General features: G+C 38.6%; 1 protein-coding gene across 5 annotated transcripts in view; it reads right to left on the reverse strand.

The window, feature by feature from the left end:
* Positions 1–15,989, reverse strand: part of LOC144017720 (protocadherin-9-like) — a 156,795-nt gene that overhangs the window by 19,934 nt on the left and 120,872 nt on the right. For 2 of the 5 annotated variants that reach the window (XM_077519595.1, XM_077519594.1), the window contains one exon: positions 14,407–14,482. In XM_077519595.1, the coding sequence (XP_077375721.1) occupies positions 14,407–14,482 (76 nt within the window). Of the gene's footprint in view, positions 1–14,406; positions 14,609–15,989 lie in introns of those variants that run through there. The other 3 variants (XM_077519593.1, XM_077519592.1, XR_013283233.1) reach the window with 2 other exon arrangements.

Consider the following 15,989-nt stretch of genomic DNA (forward strand, 5'->3'; position numbering starts at 1 on the left):
TAAAGGGGAGCTCAAGTCCCCCAAGGGCAATCAGACATATATCAACACCCTATGAAATATCAATATAATTTCTATTTCAGGGCAAGTGGAAATGACACACACTGTGTAAAAGACATAGAATAGCTGTCTCTTAGTCGCTCATATACTGCAGTCTTCAGCTTCTGTAATATTTCTGAGCATCTTGACCCATGTACTTTAACCGATAAAGTGTTTTATGAACATTTTAATGTCCTAAAACAAAAACAAAGAATACCGCTGGGCACAATCAGCACAACACTAGAGGTTACTCAGCATTAATGTCTACACTGCTTAACCTGTCAGCCCTGATCCTCAAAAAACAGTGACTAACAGAGCTTTTGGCACTAAACAGTTATGAATGCTGAATATGCGGTGCAAATAACATAATGGCCACAGTACAAACAGCCGCATCAGCTTTTCCCTACCAGACAGCTCTTGTACCCAAGGGAAAGGTCACAACGACCCATTTTTAAAGGCCTCAGCTCCATCTGAGTCATATCATGGGGGCATCATCGCTGATAGTGTCACATCGTAGGCCTTAACGCTGTCAACAATTGAGAGGGCTTGCCATTTAGTAGGTCACTTTAAACCTAAAGATATGCATGGGCAAGTTAATTTGAAGTACGGAACATTTAATTCGACATGATCTTAAAGGAAAATGATCTTAAAACAACAATAGTTTTCAGCTTTGTAGCCATCTACTCTATGACTTTATCCACTTTCAAGTTTCTGTTGTGGTTTCGGAGTGCAGCAATCGTCAAGCAAACATCTGCTTTATTTACGCACCACGGGTTGGGATGCTATCCAAGTCACATATGGCCCCCCTGATACGATAGGTTTACTCTTTTTCTCTTCTGTAAACCCATCTGCTGCTGTTCTTACATCATGCCTCGCTGTGCACTTTGGCTCATTTTCCTCTGCAAGCAGTAATTTACAAACAAAACAAAAAAAACAAAGAAACAAGCATTGCTGTCTTGATGGGTGATAAAGAGAATAATTGTTAGCCACAAATTCTCAAGGCAAGAGTGGACCAGCTCTCCAGATGGTAGTGGTGAAAGCATTTATTTCAGTGTCTGCATTATCATTCATTCATCCATTCATTCATTATTAGAAAAAATATAACTGATATGACAAACTGTCTTTTTAGGAAATTAATGCAAAGTTTACCACAATGTGCATGGATTTTTAATTACACAGCAATGTTGAACATTTAATAAGGGGTCAAACTTCAGTACATACAGGAAACGACATCCCACATCTGCAGCAATATATAATAGAATGTATACAATTAATAACATTGCAATTCCATTAATTGTGTGTTTTTTTTGCAGATCACATGGGGCTGTTGGCTTCTTAATGTCATGATCTCCAGCTCTCACTGGAGTGGTTCGCAGCCAAGTGTGGTTGGGATAAAAATCAGCACCTCCAAATCAGAGACCAAGGTCCTCAGTCGGGGAAGGGTGGAGTGCCCTCTCCGGGTCGGGGATGAGCTCCTGCCCCAGGTGGACGAGTTCAAGTATGTTGGGGTCTTGTTCAATGGTAAGGGCAGGATGGAGCGGGAAATCGACAGGCAGATCGGTGCAGCGTCTGCTGTGATGTGATCTCTGTATCAGTCTGTTGTGATGACGAATGAGCTGAGCCGAAAGCTCTCAATTTACCAGTTGATCTACGTTCCAACCCTCACCTATGGTCATGTGGGTCGTGACCAAAAGAACAAGGTCCTGGATACAAGCTGAGGAAATTAGCTTCCTCTGCAGCTTGTCCGGGCTCTCCCTTATGCCGCACGGCCGGGTACCACACCACACCTCACGCAACCACACCAGACCGCAACCGCCGGTTTTCCATTACAACTGACGCACGGCGAGAAGGGGGCGGCAACATTTGAACCGTCCACGCCAAGCTTGCACTCCCACATTGCGTGCGGATCTGAGATAACATTTCCCGAGTGGCAAGTCGCGCCAACATTGAACCATATTTACAATTTAATATAGAACACCATGGATGAAATATTGCGATTCACGGCCGGCTCACGAAGACAGCTATTTCCGAATGGAGGGGTCTGCCGCTGGAGCTCTCATTCAAGTGAATAGGAACACACGACCAGCCTCGCAATGTTTTTTTAAAACCACAAACATTACATAAAGTCAACATTTGCTTGTATAATGTTAACCGAGGAATGTATTTCACTTTTTTTTTTTTTTTTAACCAGTCTATTTTTGATGGCCTGTTTATGATAGCAACATTGAGGAGACGTGAAAAAATTATGCTTGTTCCTCTGAGCATAAAATGAAGAAATTCAATATTGCTTTGGAATTCAAGCAAAGAGCTTAGTGTTTAAGCAAAGTTACAGTTTGAACACAGGTACAAAGCTGTTTTCAGTTCAAGTCTGACTTTGAAATTCATCATCTGCTGTGAGCTGTATACAACAGGTCCGTTAAAAATATTTTCTCTACTTAGCATGGATGACTTTGCTTCTTATTCACTTGAGAAACCTGAAGCATGAGCCTCTCATTCTAAAAACCATGAAATTTGCATCTCATCACTTTGAGCTTTGTGTCAAAGGGAGAACAAACAGTGCAAACAAATATCATTATGCAGATAGGCATAGAGTCAGTTCAGTCACTATTGTTGATCTCAAGTATGCCTGCATGCAAATGTTATCCCATTCCTGCTACTTTTCTTGACATACTTCAAATTTTGAGAATCAATTCAAATTAGTACGGCATTAGAAATGCTGTGACAACCCACTCACATTATACTCCACTACAAAAATACATGTCCAGGTAATGCAGGGCTCAACTTAACTTGGAAACAATGTCACTTAATCTTATCGGAATGGTTCCTTCATGGTGGGGTAATTCGCCCTGGACAATTAGCCAGCTTTGCTTCAAGGTCTCGAGAGTAGGGACACCTCACTGACAGACATGACTTGTATTCAGGCACCAGACGATGGCTCTGGAAAGGGTGTCCTTTTTGGCATTTAAAAACACCTCCACTCACTCCTGTGTCATGGGAGAAGTGACAGAGCTGACAGGCTCAGTCTCCTGGGAGCCACCAGGCGTCTTTCCAATCTCCCTGGGTCAGTGCGGGGGTGAGATGCCAGTGAGGAGCTTCTGGCTAGAAACACTAATTATCATAGCTGCCTTGCATTTAGCAACACTGTGTAGAGCACAAGGTAGCGTGCACCTCCTGGTCATGCTGTCAGATGCCTCACAGGACAGCCTCTAATTGTGCAGAATGTAATGCTTAGGGTGTTAAGGTCCGGGGCTGCCAAAGGCAACTTTCCGCATCACTAGCTTATGTAAAATAAATGTGTAGACAAACACGATTTTTTATTTATTTATTTATTTTTAATACCCTTCCCCCAGTGTGTTGCTTTTGTGCGTATTGTTTGTGTGCTATGTCATAAAAAAACCAAGGTTTTAATCTTTTGATTTGAGGAATGAGGTGCAATGGTGTCATATCATGCACACGCTACAACAGAACAGAACAGCACTACACTACACAGAAAAGCCTCAGCACAACTCATGATAATTTAATGAAAGCTTGAAGGCAGAGTTTGAGGCATTGGACAAATATAAATATTAATTAAGACACTTGGGACTTGTGTGAAAGCTCCTTTTCCTGTAAGCTATTGCCATATTAAAGGAAATTGGTCAGATTTTTGATGTGGGTTGGAATATGCATTGGAGCTTCAAACATTAACTTCTTGTGAACATCCGCTCATTGATATTGGAGGGTTTAAGACGGAGTTTGTTCAACTTGTAGCGGGTGCAGCCAACTAACTTGTGATGGTTCTCTTTGATGAAGTAATCGCTTTGCTTTTTACTTGTCATGTCACAGAGCTTTAATTAAAACATCTGAATGCCACAAGCGCTCACAATTTGACTAATCAATCACCTGATCACACAATACCAAAGGATTCCATATTAAAGCAGCTTAATGGGATACAGAATATCAATAACATGTCAGAGTTGAAGCTTCTTTGAAGCTCTTAACTTCCACACTGTCCGACTTCATAGTAAAACTGACACTGGCTAGATGGTCCATCCATCCATCTTTTTTCAATACCGCTTTTCCTCATTAGGGTGGCATGTAAAATTGAGCCTTTTCCAGCTGACTTTGAGCAAGAGGCAGGAAGTCCATGAAACAGCCCGTGGTAGTCAAATAAACAAGACACATTCCGACAGTGATATTGATTCCGTGATTATTGCAGCATGCCACTATGTATGCATTCAAGTTGTTGTTGTGACTTTTAGATTGTCTATTGAGGGGCTGCCACAGGGAGTCAATCACATGATTTGTTTGGCACAGTTTGTATGTTGGATGCCCTTCCTGACACAAAGCACCCATTTTTTGTGGACTGACACTTTGGCTATTGGGACACTACAGCATGGACTGCTGCACTATTCATGGTAATAATGCATTAATACGTCAAATAGACACATACAATGCAAATTAAGACAGAAAGGAAACATGAAATGTAAAAATTCTAAATTATGACTGCAATGGGCCACAAATCAATGAAATATGGCATGTAGACAACTTTGAATTAAGGAGTTTACAGGGCTGAGGCAGCTGTCAATCATGACATTGAAGTCTGAAGATGGGAAAATTCCTGTTTGAAAAAAAAAAAAAAAAAAACTTACACAAACATTACACTGAAACTGAATAAAATAAAATCCAAAAGTGAATGACGGACCATCAAAAATATGTAAAATGCCCAACTTGATACTGAATATTATTTATTTTAGTCATCATCCGAGCTGTTTTATTGTTGTTGTTGTTGTTGTTTTTAAAAGGTTCAACTTGTTCAACCCAGCTGTTCTCCAGAAGATCTTTAACTACTAACAGGAATGTAAATCGTAACTACCGCCACTTTATTATAACAGTGGTTTTATAAAAAAAAGAAAAATTAAAAAAAAAAGTTGACTTTTTCAGCTGTTTTGGGGATTGCCCTCTGCGAAGCATGTGTTCCAGGGTTAAACACTTGATCTGGTTAATACTGTCTACCATGCAAAATTGGAGGTTGTAATGGGAGAAGATTAAAGGCAATCTCTCACCTAGTGGCAAATTCCACACCAGTAAGCAACGAGTGACTTGTCAAGCTCTGGATGGTATTTTCCGGGATTAGCTCATGATTTTCGGGATCAAGCAGGACACAGTAGGAGGCACACTGAATCACTGAAACCACACATTCTTCCCACAGCTACACACCAAAGAAAGCCCTTGAATATGCACGACAAAAACACAACAAAGGTAATTTAGCACATGGTTACATTATTATTATTATTATTATTATTATTATTATTATTATATAAATGGTGAAGTCATTTTCTGTATATACTTTACATGAGGCAAAAGAAAATAATTGACTAGTGGCTCGAACGTGGCGAGGGACCTGCGTAGGAGACTGTTGCAGCTCATCTACAAGTGGCTTGAGGCATTCGTGTGACGTCGATGACACCAGCTGAGTCAGAAAACTGTCCATCAAGTGCCTGTCCAATGGAATCCATTTGAAAATGAAAGGCATTTCAATGTTCGGCATGTGACCAACAAATTGATTTTTCCACCCCAAAGGTCTAAAAATGCTTCATTTATTTCTATATTATATCTAATGACAAGGAACTGCACGTGTCCTACAGTCAAAGGCATAGACACAAATGACATGTGGGTGTTTTTGATGGCCCTCTAGTTTGAAAGTGAAGTTCCAGATTTGCCTTAGAGCTGTACATATTCCCCAAGAAAAGTGTGCTATTTTTCTCGAGGTGGCAAGCGTAAGAACTAGAATAGTTCTGGCCAAGACAATTCACACAATACGTGTTAGAATTCCTCCTATGGCTGGCCCACTGCAGCACATATCACACACCTAAGCGTTGTGTCCTTGGCAACAGATGCTCTGCTCAGTACGCAATATTCTTGCTGCATCGTTCCATGAACTACTTTCCTCTCTTCGTGTCTTTTATATTTCTTACACGACTTACACGTACTGACTGCCTCAGCCAGCTGACTGTAAATACTACTCACTCGGGCCTTGAGCCATGCCCCAAATCTGTGACTGCTGTTTGTTTACCATTTAACCACCGAATCAATATGAATGGGTTACGAATTGTACTTTTGCCAAAAAAACATAGCCCAAAAATGAAAAATCCAATTTGATCATAATGGTAAATATAATGCATTCATATTCCACTTTACACCATATGTTGTCCAAGGTGTTTTACCAAGCCTCCTATTCACCTTTTTGAAAACATAATGGAGTGTACCAAGAGTCTAACAAAGCCCCGTCAACCTACAGAAAGGGTTTCCTTTTTAGTTTAAAATAACTTAGTTTGTTCTCCAGGATCACTCACCATTCACTGGCCAACTGCAGAACTCAGAATGAATGGGAATGACGTAAATGTGAAATGTTGAATCTGCTGTTGAGAATGAATGGTGAATTTTTAGGTCAAAATTGGGTAATTTTAAAACCATGAATTTGTTAAATGAGAAAAACAACATCCCTGTAGCTGTGAATTTTTGGAATATGTTGAAGTTGTAAGGGTTTGAATCAGATGAAAAATGTTGAAGGAGTAACATGACAAAAAAGTGTGAGAAATAAAACGGAATGCAGTAATAATAATAAAGTTGAAAGTGTACGATAAAATATTTGTGAAGGACTCAGCCTTCACACAATTAACCATGACACAATTTCTGACCATGCCTGGAATAGTTCTTGGACATCATGAGATTAAATTTCTGCAGAGATGACGTGTTGAGAAAAAACAGTGAGCCGTCATTTTGTTCAAATTTCTGCCTTCGTTGTAGTTCTCTACATAAACCGGTAATCAAATCATGCATGTCAGCACTGCATTTGATCTCAGCGCCAAGGCAGTTTAAGTGATAATTAACAACGGGCCACACCACTGTTTTAAACACCATTGTGTTTAAAATTAAAAGCGATGCTATATCAAACTGTGTGACAAACGTCATCGTTGAGATTCACGTTCAAAGCTTTTAGCATTTACAACCTTTTCTCCTCTCAAATGTGCTCTACTATACGAGTGACCTTTTCCCTTCTATCACTTACAAGATCAGTATGCATTCTACTCACTGAGTGATTACTTCATGCCCTGTCGGCTCACCTTGAATTCAGCTGTCATCCTGTCATCTATTTTCAATGTGATATTATCTTTCTCACCTCTTATTAGTGGTGCCCATCTGAAGCCTGCAGAGTACTCCCTATTGGAGACATGTCCTAAGCGATTGTAAGCACACCTAGCTTATCCTATTATATTACCAAAATTATTTTAGAAGTTATCCACAATAAAATTAATATTTTTAGTTAGACTAATTTTACCCACACTTTGCCAAAGAGAACAGTTCCCATTTTTCCAAAGGTTTGTTAAATATTTTTGCGTGCAGTTTTCTACATCATTTGAAATTGTTTCTTTGAAAGTATTATGAATGTTTGTGTGTGTGCGTGCGTGTGCGCAATCTCAATCAGAATAAATGAATTTTAATGACATTCCAATGAGTTCTTTTTTTTTTTTTTTTTTTTTTTTTTTTTCATTCCAATGAGTTCTAGCAACGTGAATGCAAAGCATTAATAGTTAATCGCATTGTTGTGGTGATTTTATAACAGCAAAATGCAAAAAAGTCAAGAAAAGTCTCACAAGTAATCAGGAAGTACATTTTTGTTTTGAGCAGACTTTGCATTTAGCTGTTTTAATGCAATCAACTTCACTCTTCAGACTAAAGATGCATTCAAATGTTATGTTTAACATTTATATTTTTCTTCAAAAGCGACGAGTGTTGCAACAAAAATAACAGCAGATTAGCATCAGGGAAAGCGTGAATTCAGCTCATCTTCCTTATGTTTTCTTGATCTCCACTTTTGAAATGGTCTGTCTCGTGCAAACAAATAGCATATGATTATTATTATTTATTTATTTATTTATTTTTACCACAGTGTCTGCTACTCTGAGATAAGTTTGTCGTTGTTAAGGATAATATGGGAAGCACAATAAAGATCCATGTAAGAAAAACATTGACATGTTGAGGGAGCCCAGTGTGAGTGGAATTTTGGTGACCCATGTAAGAATGTTGTTTTACTATGTACACACTTTGGATTTATTTAATTCTTGCAACATAAATTAACAAGTACTGTAATTGTGATACCAAAGTGTTGGAGCACTCAGGGCACTTGGTCTAGCGACCACCTTTCGAAGGCATTGCTCTTGTCTCAGGCTTGATTTGTTACTATTTGCCCACTTGTGGCACTTTAAAACTAAGGTAGGTTACTATCAATCTGTCTTTACATCAATTCAAATGGATTGACTCCATTTGGAGTCAACCATCTACAATCACTGATTGCAAGTTATTAAATGTCTGTTTAGTATTTGCTGATTGCTATGTTTTGCCACTTTATCAGGGACCAAGGAGTCGACTGTAATTCCACATTCCCCGGAATGTTCTTCTCCTTACTGTGACTAATCATCTTAGAGGATGCTCTTCATCAGGCCCCCGTCTGCACACCCAAGCTGTTGGCACTGACTGCGGCGATAATGACCGAAGCGAGTTTGAGACGATGTTTACTGGTTGACAGCAGCACCCTGCTTCCCCCTGTATGCTCCAGCAAGCATTTCCATTTAGTTCACTTCAGAAGCACCTGTCTAATTTCTCTTTGGAGACAGAAATCCTTTAAACCCCATTGTATCCTATGGCAACATATTTACAGAGGCCTGGTTTTCCAATACCGAGGAGAGATTAACACTGCTTCCTGATATATGAATCCATGCCACCCATCCACAGGCTTGGTCAAGGGCCTGAGCTACTCTGTCCATGGTCCTGTTCCCATCCTTTGAACACACACCAGTTTGTAGGAAGACTGGACTTTGAAGGGATATAGGACAGACGGTATTATACCAGCAAGAAAAAAAAGCCAAAATGTTTGCTTTTTTAAAAATATATTCTTGAGTTGTTTTCCACGACAGAAAGGAATCAATCATACAAAGGATCAGTAGGGCCCATTTACAACCATTTTTCTGCATGGGGTCGTACGGCTGCCAAACTGACAGCCTGTTTTTGTTCATCCTAAATTGTCAAAAGATGTGTGAACTACAATAACAACATGGTTGCTGGGAAAGAGTTCAGTATTTCAGACATGTCTACACTCTTGTCTCAACCAGTATCCAAAATCAGTATGATTCATTTTACTGAACCAACAATTTGAAAAGTGCTCCCAGGACAACATATTAACATTGAAGTTCATTTAAAGCCACTTCCAAGTGGAGGGAGGTTTAGTACATTCATTCAAGATTAGTTTGTTTGAACAATTGAACAATTTATGACACAACAATACCCCCCCCACCCCCACCCCCACCGTGTGTGTATATGCAATACTTTTACTGCAACATTATTCAAATGTCATACAACAGGGAGTTGTATGTTCTCATCTTTTATTTGTTTTTATTGCATTTACATAATAACAAAAACATATCCCCTGGATAAAAAAGAAAATCTTCAGACTTGAGAAGAGTACAATCACCAAATACTGGTTTGAGGTTTGTTCATGACGTCCAGGTAAGATTTATGCTGTATGCAAAGCAGAAAAACTTTGGCCACATGAGAAGGGCTTAAAGTGCAAACTGATTCAACTGTGTTTGTGCATATACTTTGTATTTTGAACATTGTGCAATGATTAATTAATTATTTATATTAAATATTATTTATAATACTACTACTACTACTACTACTACTACTACTACTAATAATAATAATAATAATTATTATTATTATTATTATTATTATTATTATTATTATTATTATGCGATTGGCTGGCAACCAGTTCAGGTGGGATAGGCTCCAGCAACCCCATGACCCTTGTCAGGAGTAAGCGGTACAGAAAATGGATGGATGGATGGATGATTATTGTTATTTATTTATTAATTTTTATCATTATTATTAGTTATTATTATCATCCAAATGATATACGTGTATATAATGAAGTGATAACTGAATCATGAAATGCTGATTTTCTGCTAACCTTAAACCAAATTCAGTTTCTTTTAACTCAAGACTACCAGAATATGCTGCCTTAAAGACACATCAGGTGCATATTTTCCAAATACCTACTGTAGTACGTATGATACATGACATTGAGTGAAGTATTTGAAATATTAATGTCAGTAATGGCCATAGCGGTAGCATTTTCAACAAACATGTCCCTTTTCTAACAAGCACCTTGACAGATTCACACGGTGAAGTAACAGTATTCTACAGTATTTTAACACCCAACTTGACCACTTATTTACTCTCCCTCGGCACTGTGTCTGTCACCTTGTTGTCTCCGTGCAAACATCATACAACTGTTTTGTGGTGAAATATTAGTTTTACTCATCCTCAAGTGGTTTCACTTCACAGTTTACTGCAACTTCAATAATATGGAAAATGTTATAATTAGTGTGGGAACTGGCAGTACATCAATAGAGGCCCGTTGAGTATAGTCACCACGACACTTCTTTCCCAAGAACTTACGGTTATAATATTTCACGCCAGACAATTGTTAAATAAACTTTGCTTGGAATTTTATATATACCGTATGTAGTTTTTCTCAACATCAACTCCACTTATGACAACAATAACTGCTACCGAGGCATACAGCCACGGGTTCAACTACTATATCACTCATCTGTATTTTCATACCATGAGGTGCGTATGGATGTTATTGGCTCTAACTTGATGGAGATAAGACTAATTACAACACAATACAGCACATAAGGGCAGAAGTAAAAAAAAAAAAAAAAAAAAAAAAAAAAGCCTAAGTGTGCAAGAAAGTAGCACAACACATATTCCTCCCCGTTGTCTCTTAACTAAAGTGTTGAGATGCAGCATGCTGACTCATTTCTGGGTTCACTGTAAATATGATTAATTATAGATGAGTGGATGCAGAGTTTTTCTCAGAACACAAAACACCATGATTTTTTATTTGTTGAAAGACCGTGTATAGGCTCCTGTATAATACCTAATGCAAACATGCCAAACATATACTTTTACCTATATACATTTTTCATGTTACTGTATTTATTAAAATAATAATAATAATAATAATAATAATAATACATTTCCTCTGTTTTATTTCCACATCTTCACAGATACAGAGTTGTGCTTGAAGGTTTACACACTATTGGGGTATATGCAAACTTGTGAACACAAATGTAAATGTACAAAAGGTAAATTTCACTTAATGACATAAAATCGTGATGAAGCGTAACCAAAATTAAAATATCAAAACAATTGCCAAAATATTTTTGGATTTTATGGCTATTAAGCCTTTTTCTCACCATACATTGTGTTCATAAGTTTCCATGCACGATGGGTGACAGTACAGTATTCAAATCTATTCAAACCAGTGCCATAAATGGTATTTTGTGGACTTTGTGGGAAATTGATATGTTTAGCTCTTTAAAAAAATGTAGACATGTTGGTTGTATCTAGTGAATAGCAAATATGGTAAGGTGGCCAGTTAACCCTGTAAAATACACTCATTTGTTTGGCTCGCATCCCAGCATCATTAAACTCAGACAGACTTTTCAGATCCAACGATGGTCTGAGTAAAAATGCTTTAAGCTGTTTTATTGATCATCAAGCATGCACACATTTTCTTGGCAACGGACTATTTTATTAATGTTTGGTGTAATAAATTCACGTCTGTTGTGCTTTTATCATTTGCTTCTATGTTTACATCGATATGATTATGATGGCACTGCATGATCGCGATATATTGTTGTCATTTGGTATCCGAGGAGGAACAACATTTCGTCTTTGGGTCTGTCACTGGAACAAAAAGGCTTCACTTTCTTCATTCTGTTAACTAAGACATTAATTAGCTTTAAAGCATCCCAATGGCGGGCCATTGTGTCGGTTATTCAGCTTTTTACCTGCACTTATGTTCAACCAGCTCTGTCTTGTCTGAATAATTAACCTGTGTGTATTTAGTTTCTTGGCTCACTTCAGTCTGTGTTGGCTCCTTCGACAGCTCCTTCAAGTGCCCTACTTGTTCTTACGATGCTGTTGCCGTCCTTGTAGCGGGAGGGGCTCTACATAGTTTCTATTAGTTCATTGCCTCTTGAGAGTTCAAGTTTGAAAAAAATGTCCTTTGCCTTAACTCACTGCTACTTCAGTTGGATTCAGTTTGTTTTGCTGTCTTTTACCGTAATTGCCGGACTATAAGCTGCGACTTTTTTCAAACGCTTTCAACCCTGCGACTTATAAAATGATGCGGCTTACATATGGATTTTTTCTGACAGCCGCCAGGGGAGCTCGAGCGGAAAAGGTAAGAGTAAGACAGGTGGAATATATGTGTTGAGGAAGACGCGAGTTTAATGTAACTTGGCGCTTTGTGCATAAATAAAATTAGCATGAACAGACCCTCATCATGTAAAATACAAGAAGTCTCAGTCTCAGTGACTTTTACCGGTATGTTATTTTTAACCAGCCTTGTTAGTTACTACCGTATTGCTGCTGTGTTACTACTACAGACACTGTTTGGAAATAAAAGCTAAGGTATTTAGGATTCAAATGCTGTGCACTGTACGGAAGCATGGAACTGCCAATGTGCAGTAAACATTTTTGACTGGCGAGTACGTTTGAACGTATTTGTGAGTACGTTCAATGTTCGAACGTAATCGAGTACGTTCAAACACACAGGGTAAATGCTACAAAGCAAGCCTACAAGCATGTTTGAACGTAATCACGAGTATGTGCACAAACATTATTGCAACTGCAGAACTTAAACATTGTTAATAAGTTAATAAAATGTGTGTGTGTAATGGTAATGTTTTTTATGCAGTCTAGTCAAATTGGGCTCAAACATGCAACAGCTCCGTTCTCACCAGTTGCAAGTAGAGAGTGCTAAGCGCAAGGCTAAAATCCCAGACTTCCAACATAACGACAAATGCACTCTTCAGGCGTCACGTGAGAGGCTCACTAACTGACTGACGCACACTCGCTGGCATTCGTAATATCGGTTTCACACTAAACAGTCACGCAGAGGAGGCTGTTAGTGATGGGAGAAGGATCACCACACACCTTCACACACACACACTCATCTGTATTGAGTGAGCAGACACACCAACTCAGCAAGCTAGCAATGTTAACAAACTTCCCTTTAAAATTGCAGAGGCATGATGAGAAATAAAAGTTGAAATTGACAAAAAGAAAATCCTGCACAAATCTAATTTTGACTTTTTTTTAATTTTTTTATTTAGGTAGTTTGAATTAGTTTTTAGAGCAATTTGCTTCTCTGCATTAGTTTTTTATATGTTTTCAGAAATGCTTTATTTTTGTTTAGGTTGTATTAATTTTAGTATTATATCAGTGGCGAGGAATGAGCTGTTACAATTTTGGGGTATTTAATTGTTATTTCATTATTATTTTATAGGACTGACACAGGTTGATGCACACACTGTAATGTAGCCACCTCCGTGGTCAGTGAAATGACACAATCACATGCCTACGAATTTGCCAATAATTTACAGTATTCGGAACAGTACTCCGGGGAGGGGGAAAAATTACACCACAGCGGAGCCACAAGCAATTTCAAACCAACAATCAACAGTTTGCTAACCTGTTTTTTTGAGGGACTATTATAACCTTAGAAATACTTTACAAACATGAGTGGAATCACTTAATTATTAACAACATACTATTTATCCAGCTTATCTAAAAATGTGTGTGTAAGAAAAAACACAACATACCTTATATGGATCATACAGTACCTTCCCATTTTACATCATCAGAGACTATTTAAAAAACACCTTAAGTCAATTACGCCAACATAGTGTCTGTCAACTTCAAATAAATCTGCTCCAAGTCTGTCAGAAAGCAACCACAGTTTACTCGCACTACTCGTATTTTATGTGGCGCTGGCTCCTCCGCCCTCGCAACACAACCTGGCACCGACCTTGGGGCGATGCGCTTGATCTCTGTGCACGCCTTGCCACTTAATGATAAAATGAGAAAAGTGGGTCGGAGATGTACATCCCCACCAGAAATAGTGGGAAGGTAACATCTTCTGAGCACCAAGACTTCCAACTGGGAAATCATCTCTAAATAAATCCAATGAGTTTCACAAATAGGTGAAGAGCCTTCGGGAGGCCCAGGTTTGCTCTTGGGAAGCACGAACATGTCTGGATGATTAACTGAGAAATGAATGACCTGCTCATGTATATACGAGAAACCCACTTGAGCAGCCAGATGACTCCAAATTAAATGATATTTGATACCTTGTATCCGCAACCACGTCTAGCATTCTTAAAGCCCTTTTAACACATTCATGTTTAATGTGTTTGTTTGTTTATTTTACATCAACTTACAAGTCTGCTTAGACACAAACGATAAACTCACCAGAGTTGGGATCGGAGTTGCCATCTGCTTCGGTTCTCTTGTCGGGGGAGGCCTGCTCGTAGAAGTCGTCTTGCGCCTGTACCAGAGGGAGAGGTTGTGTGAGGAGGGAGCCACTGCCTACAGGCTCGTGCTCCCCCAGACCGCTGTCACTGCAGCTCTCCTGGGAGCCGTCCGGCAGGTGAAACGTGACGCGTCGCTGCGACTAGAACCAAGAGCACAGAACAGAGCCTCGCATGTTAGTGCTCTGCATCGCGCCTTTTTAGAAAGTTAGCATAAAATTAATTTATATTAGTGCATGCTGCTCCACACTGTAGTTTGTAATACACTATCTTGGATTTGGTTGTACAGTACGTTAGAAAACAGGAAGAAGAGAAATTAAATCTTGATTATTATAGATTGTTAAATATGCCGTTTCAGATTTAGAGAGCGGTTTAGACGTGGGCTGGGTACTACTGTTGTGAGGGGCTTAACATATGCTAAACAGTCACGTTTCACTGCACAGGGACAACCCATAATGGCAAGCAAATTACACAACACTAGAAACAAAATAGGTGGATAGTTAGCAATCTCTTTAGTAAAATGTAATGAATTTAACATAGCACTGAGATATTAGTGGCAGAATATCATATAACTGAAGAAATTGTGTGTGAATGCTGAACGCTGAATGTTAATGTTTGAATGCATGTGCAATGATGTGGAATGTTTTACTATATTGAACGATGGAATGACTGAACAAAACTTAATAATGTGAACTGACATTGAATATTATGGATGTCAACTAATTGGAATGATTATTACATGAAATTGAACTTGGGCTAAAATCTGCTACAAGTGGGATGTGAAGCTTGGTGTCCAACATGCTAGGCAGCTGCTCTTAACCACTGTGCTATTGGTGCCTTGAACAAAACTTTGAAACATTGCGTAATTGTATTGAATAAACTGTATTAATACTGAAAGCTGTCTTTGAAAATGAATGTGGATTTTTAATCCACATTTAAGTGATTAAGTAATGCATTTCACAATATGATATTTATATAGTGTCTTGTGTAAATGAGCACATTTGCAATGGACAGTCAGAGTTGGGATTCAAACCCCCAGCCCCATGGTAACTGGACAATGCACTCGCCAACTGCACCACTGCAGCAAACACCTGGGAATTATGATGAGTTGTATGCAACGGAGTGGAATGCTGACTTAGAAAGTTGAACATCTGTCCCACTGAAAATTAATGGGACATTTTTGGTGTAAAATATTAAATTGTGGGAAAATAAGTATGTGGGTTGAGAAAAAATATTGCTCATTGGGCATGAATTTTTGAAGCATGTTGAAATTGGAAGGGTGTAAATCAGATGTATTATGTGGGAGTTGAAAGAGGACAAAAAGTTAGGAGAATAATAACAATAATAAAGAATCAGAATAGCATATGTGGGAATGCAGATTCACTCAATGAGCTTTGCTGTTGAAAATGTTTAGTGTCTGTTGTCTGTTGGATTTTTTATTTTTTTTTACAAAGTCCAAGTGGAGGTAACAAAAATATATGACACATATGAAGAAAATGAATGCTGTTCTTTAAGTATGACTTG

This window comes from Festucalex cinctus, chromosome 4 (genome assembly GCF_051991245.1).
Source record: "Festucalex cinctus isolate MCC-2025b chromosome 4, RoL_Fcin_1.0, whole genome shotgun sequence".
Lineage (NCBI taxonomy): Eukaryota > Metazoa > Chordata > Actinopteri > Syngnathiformes > Syngnathidae > Festucalex > Festucalex cinctus.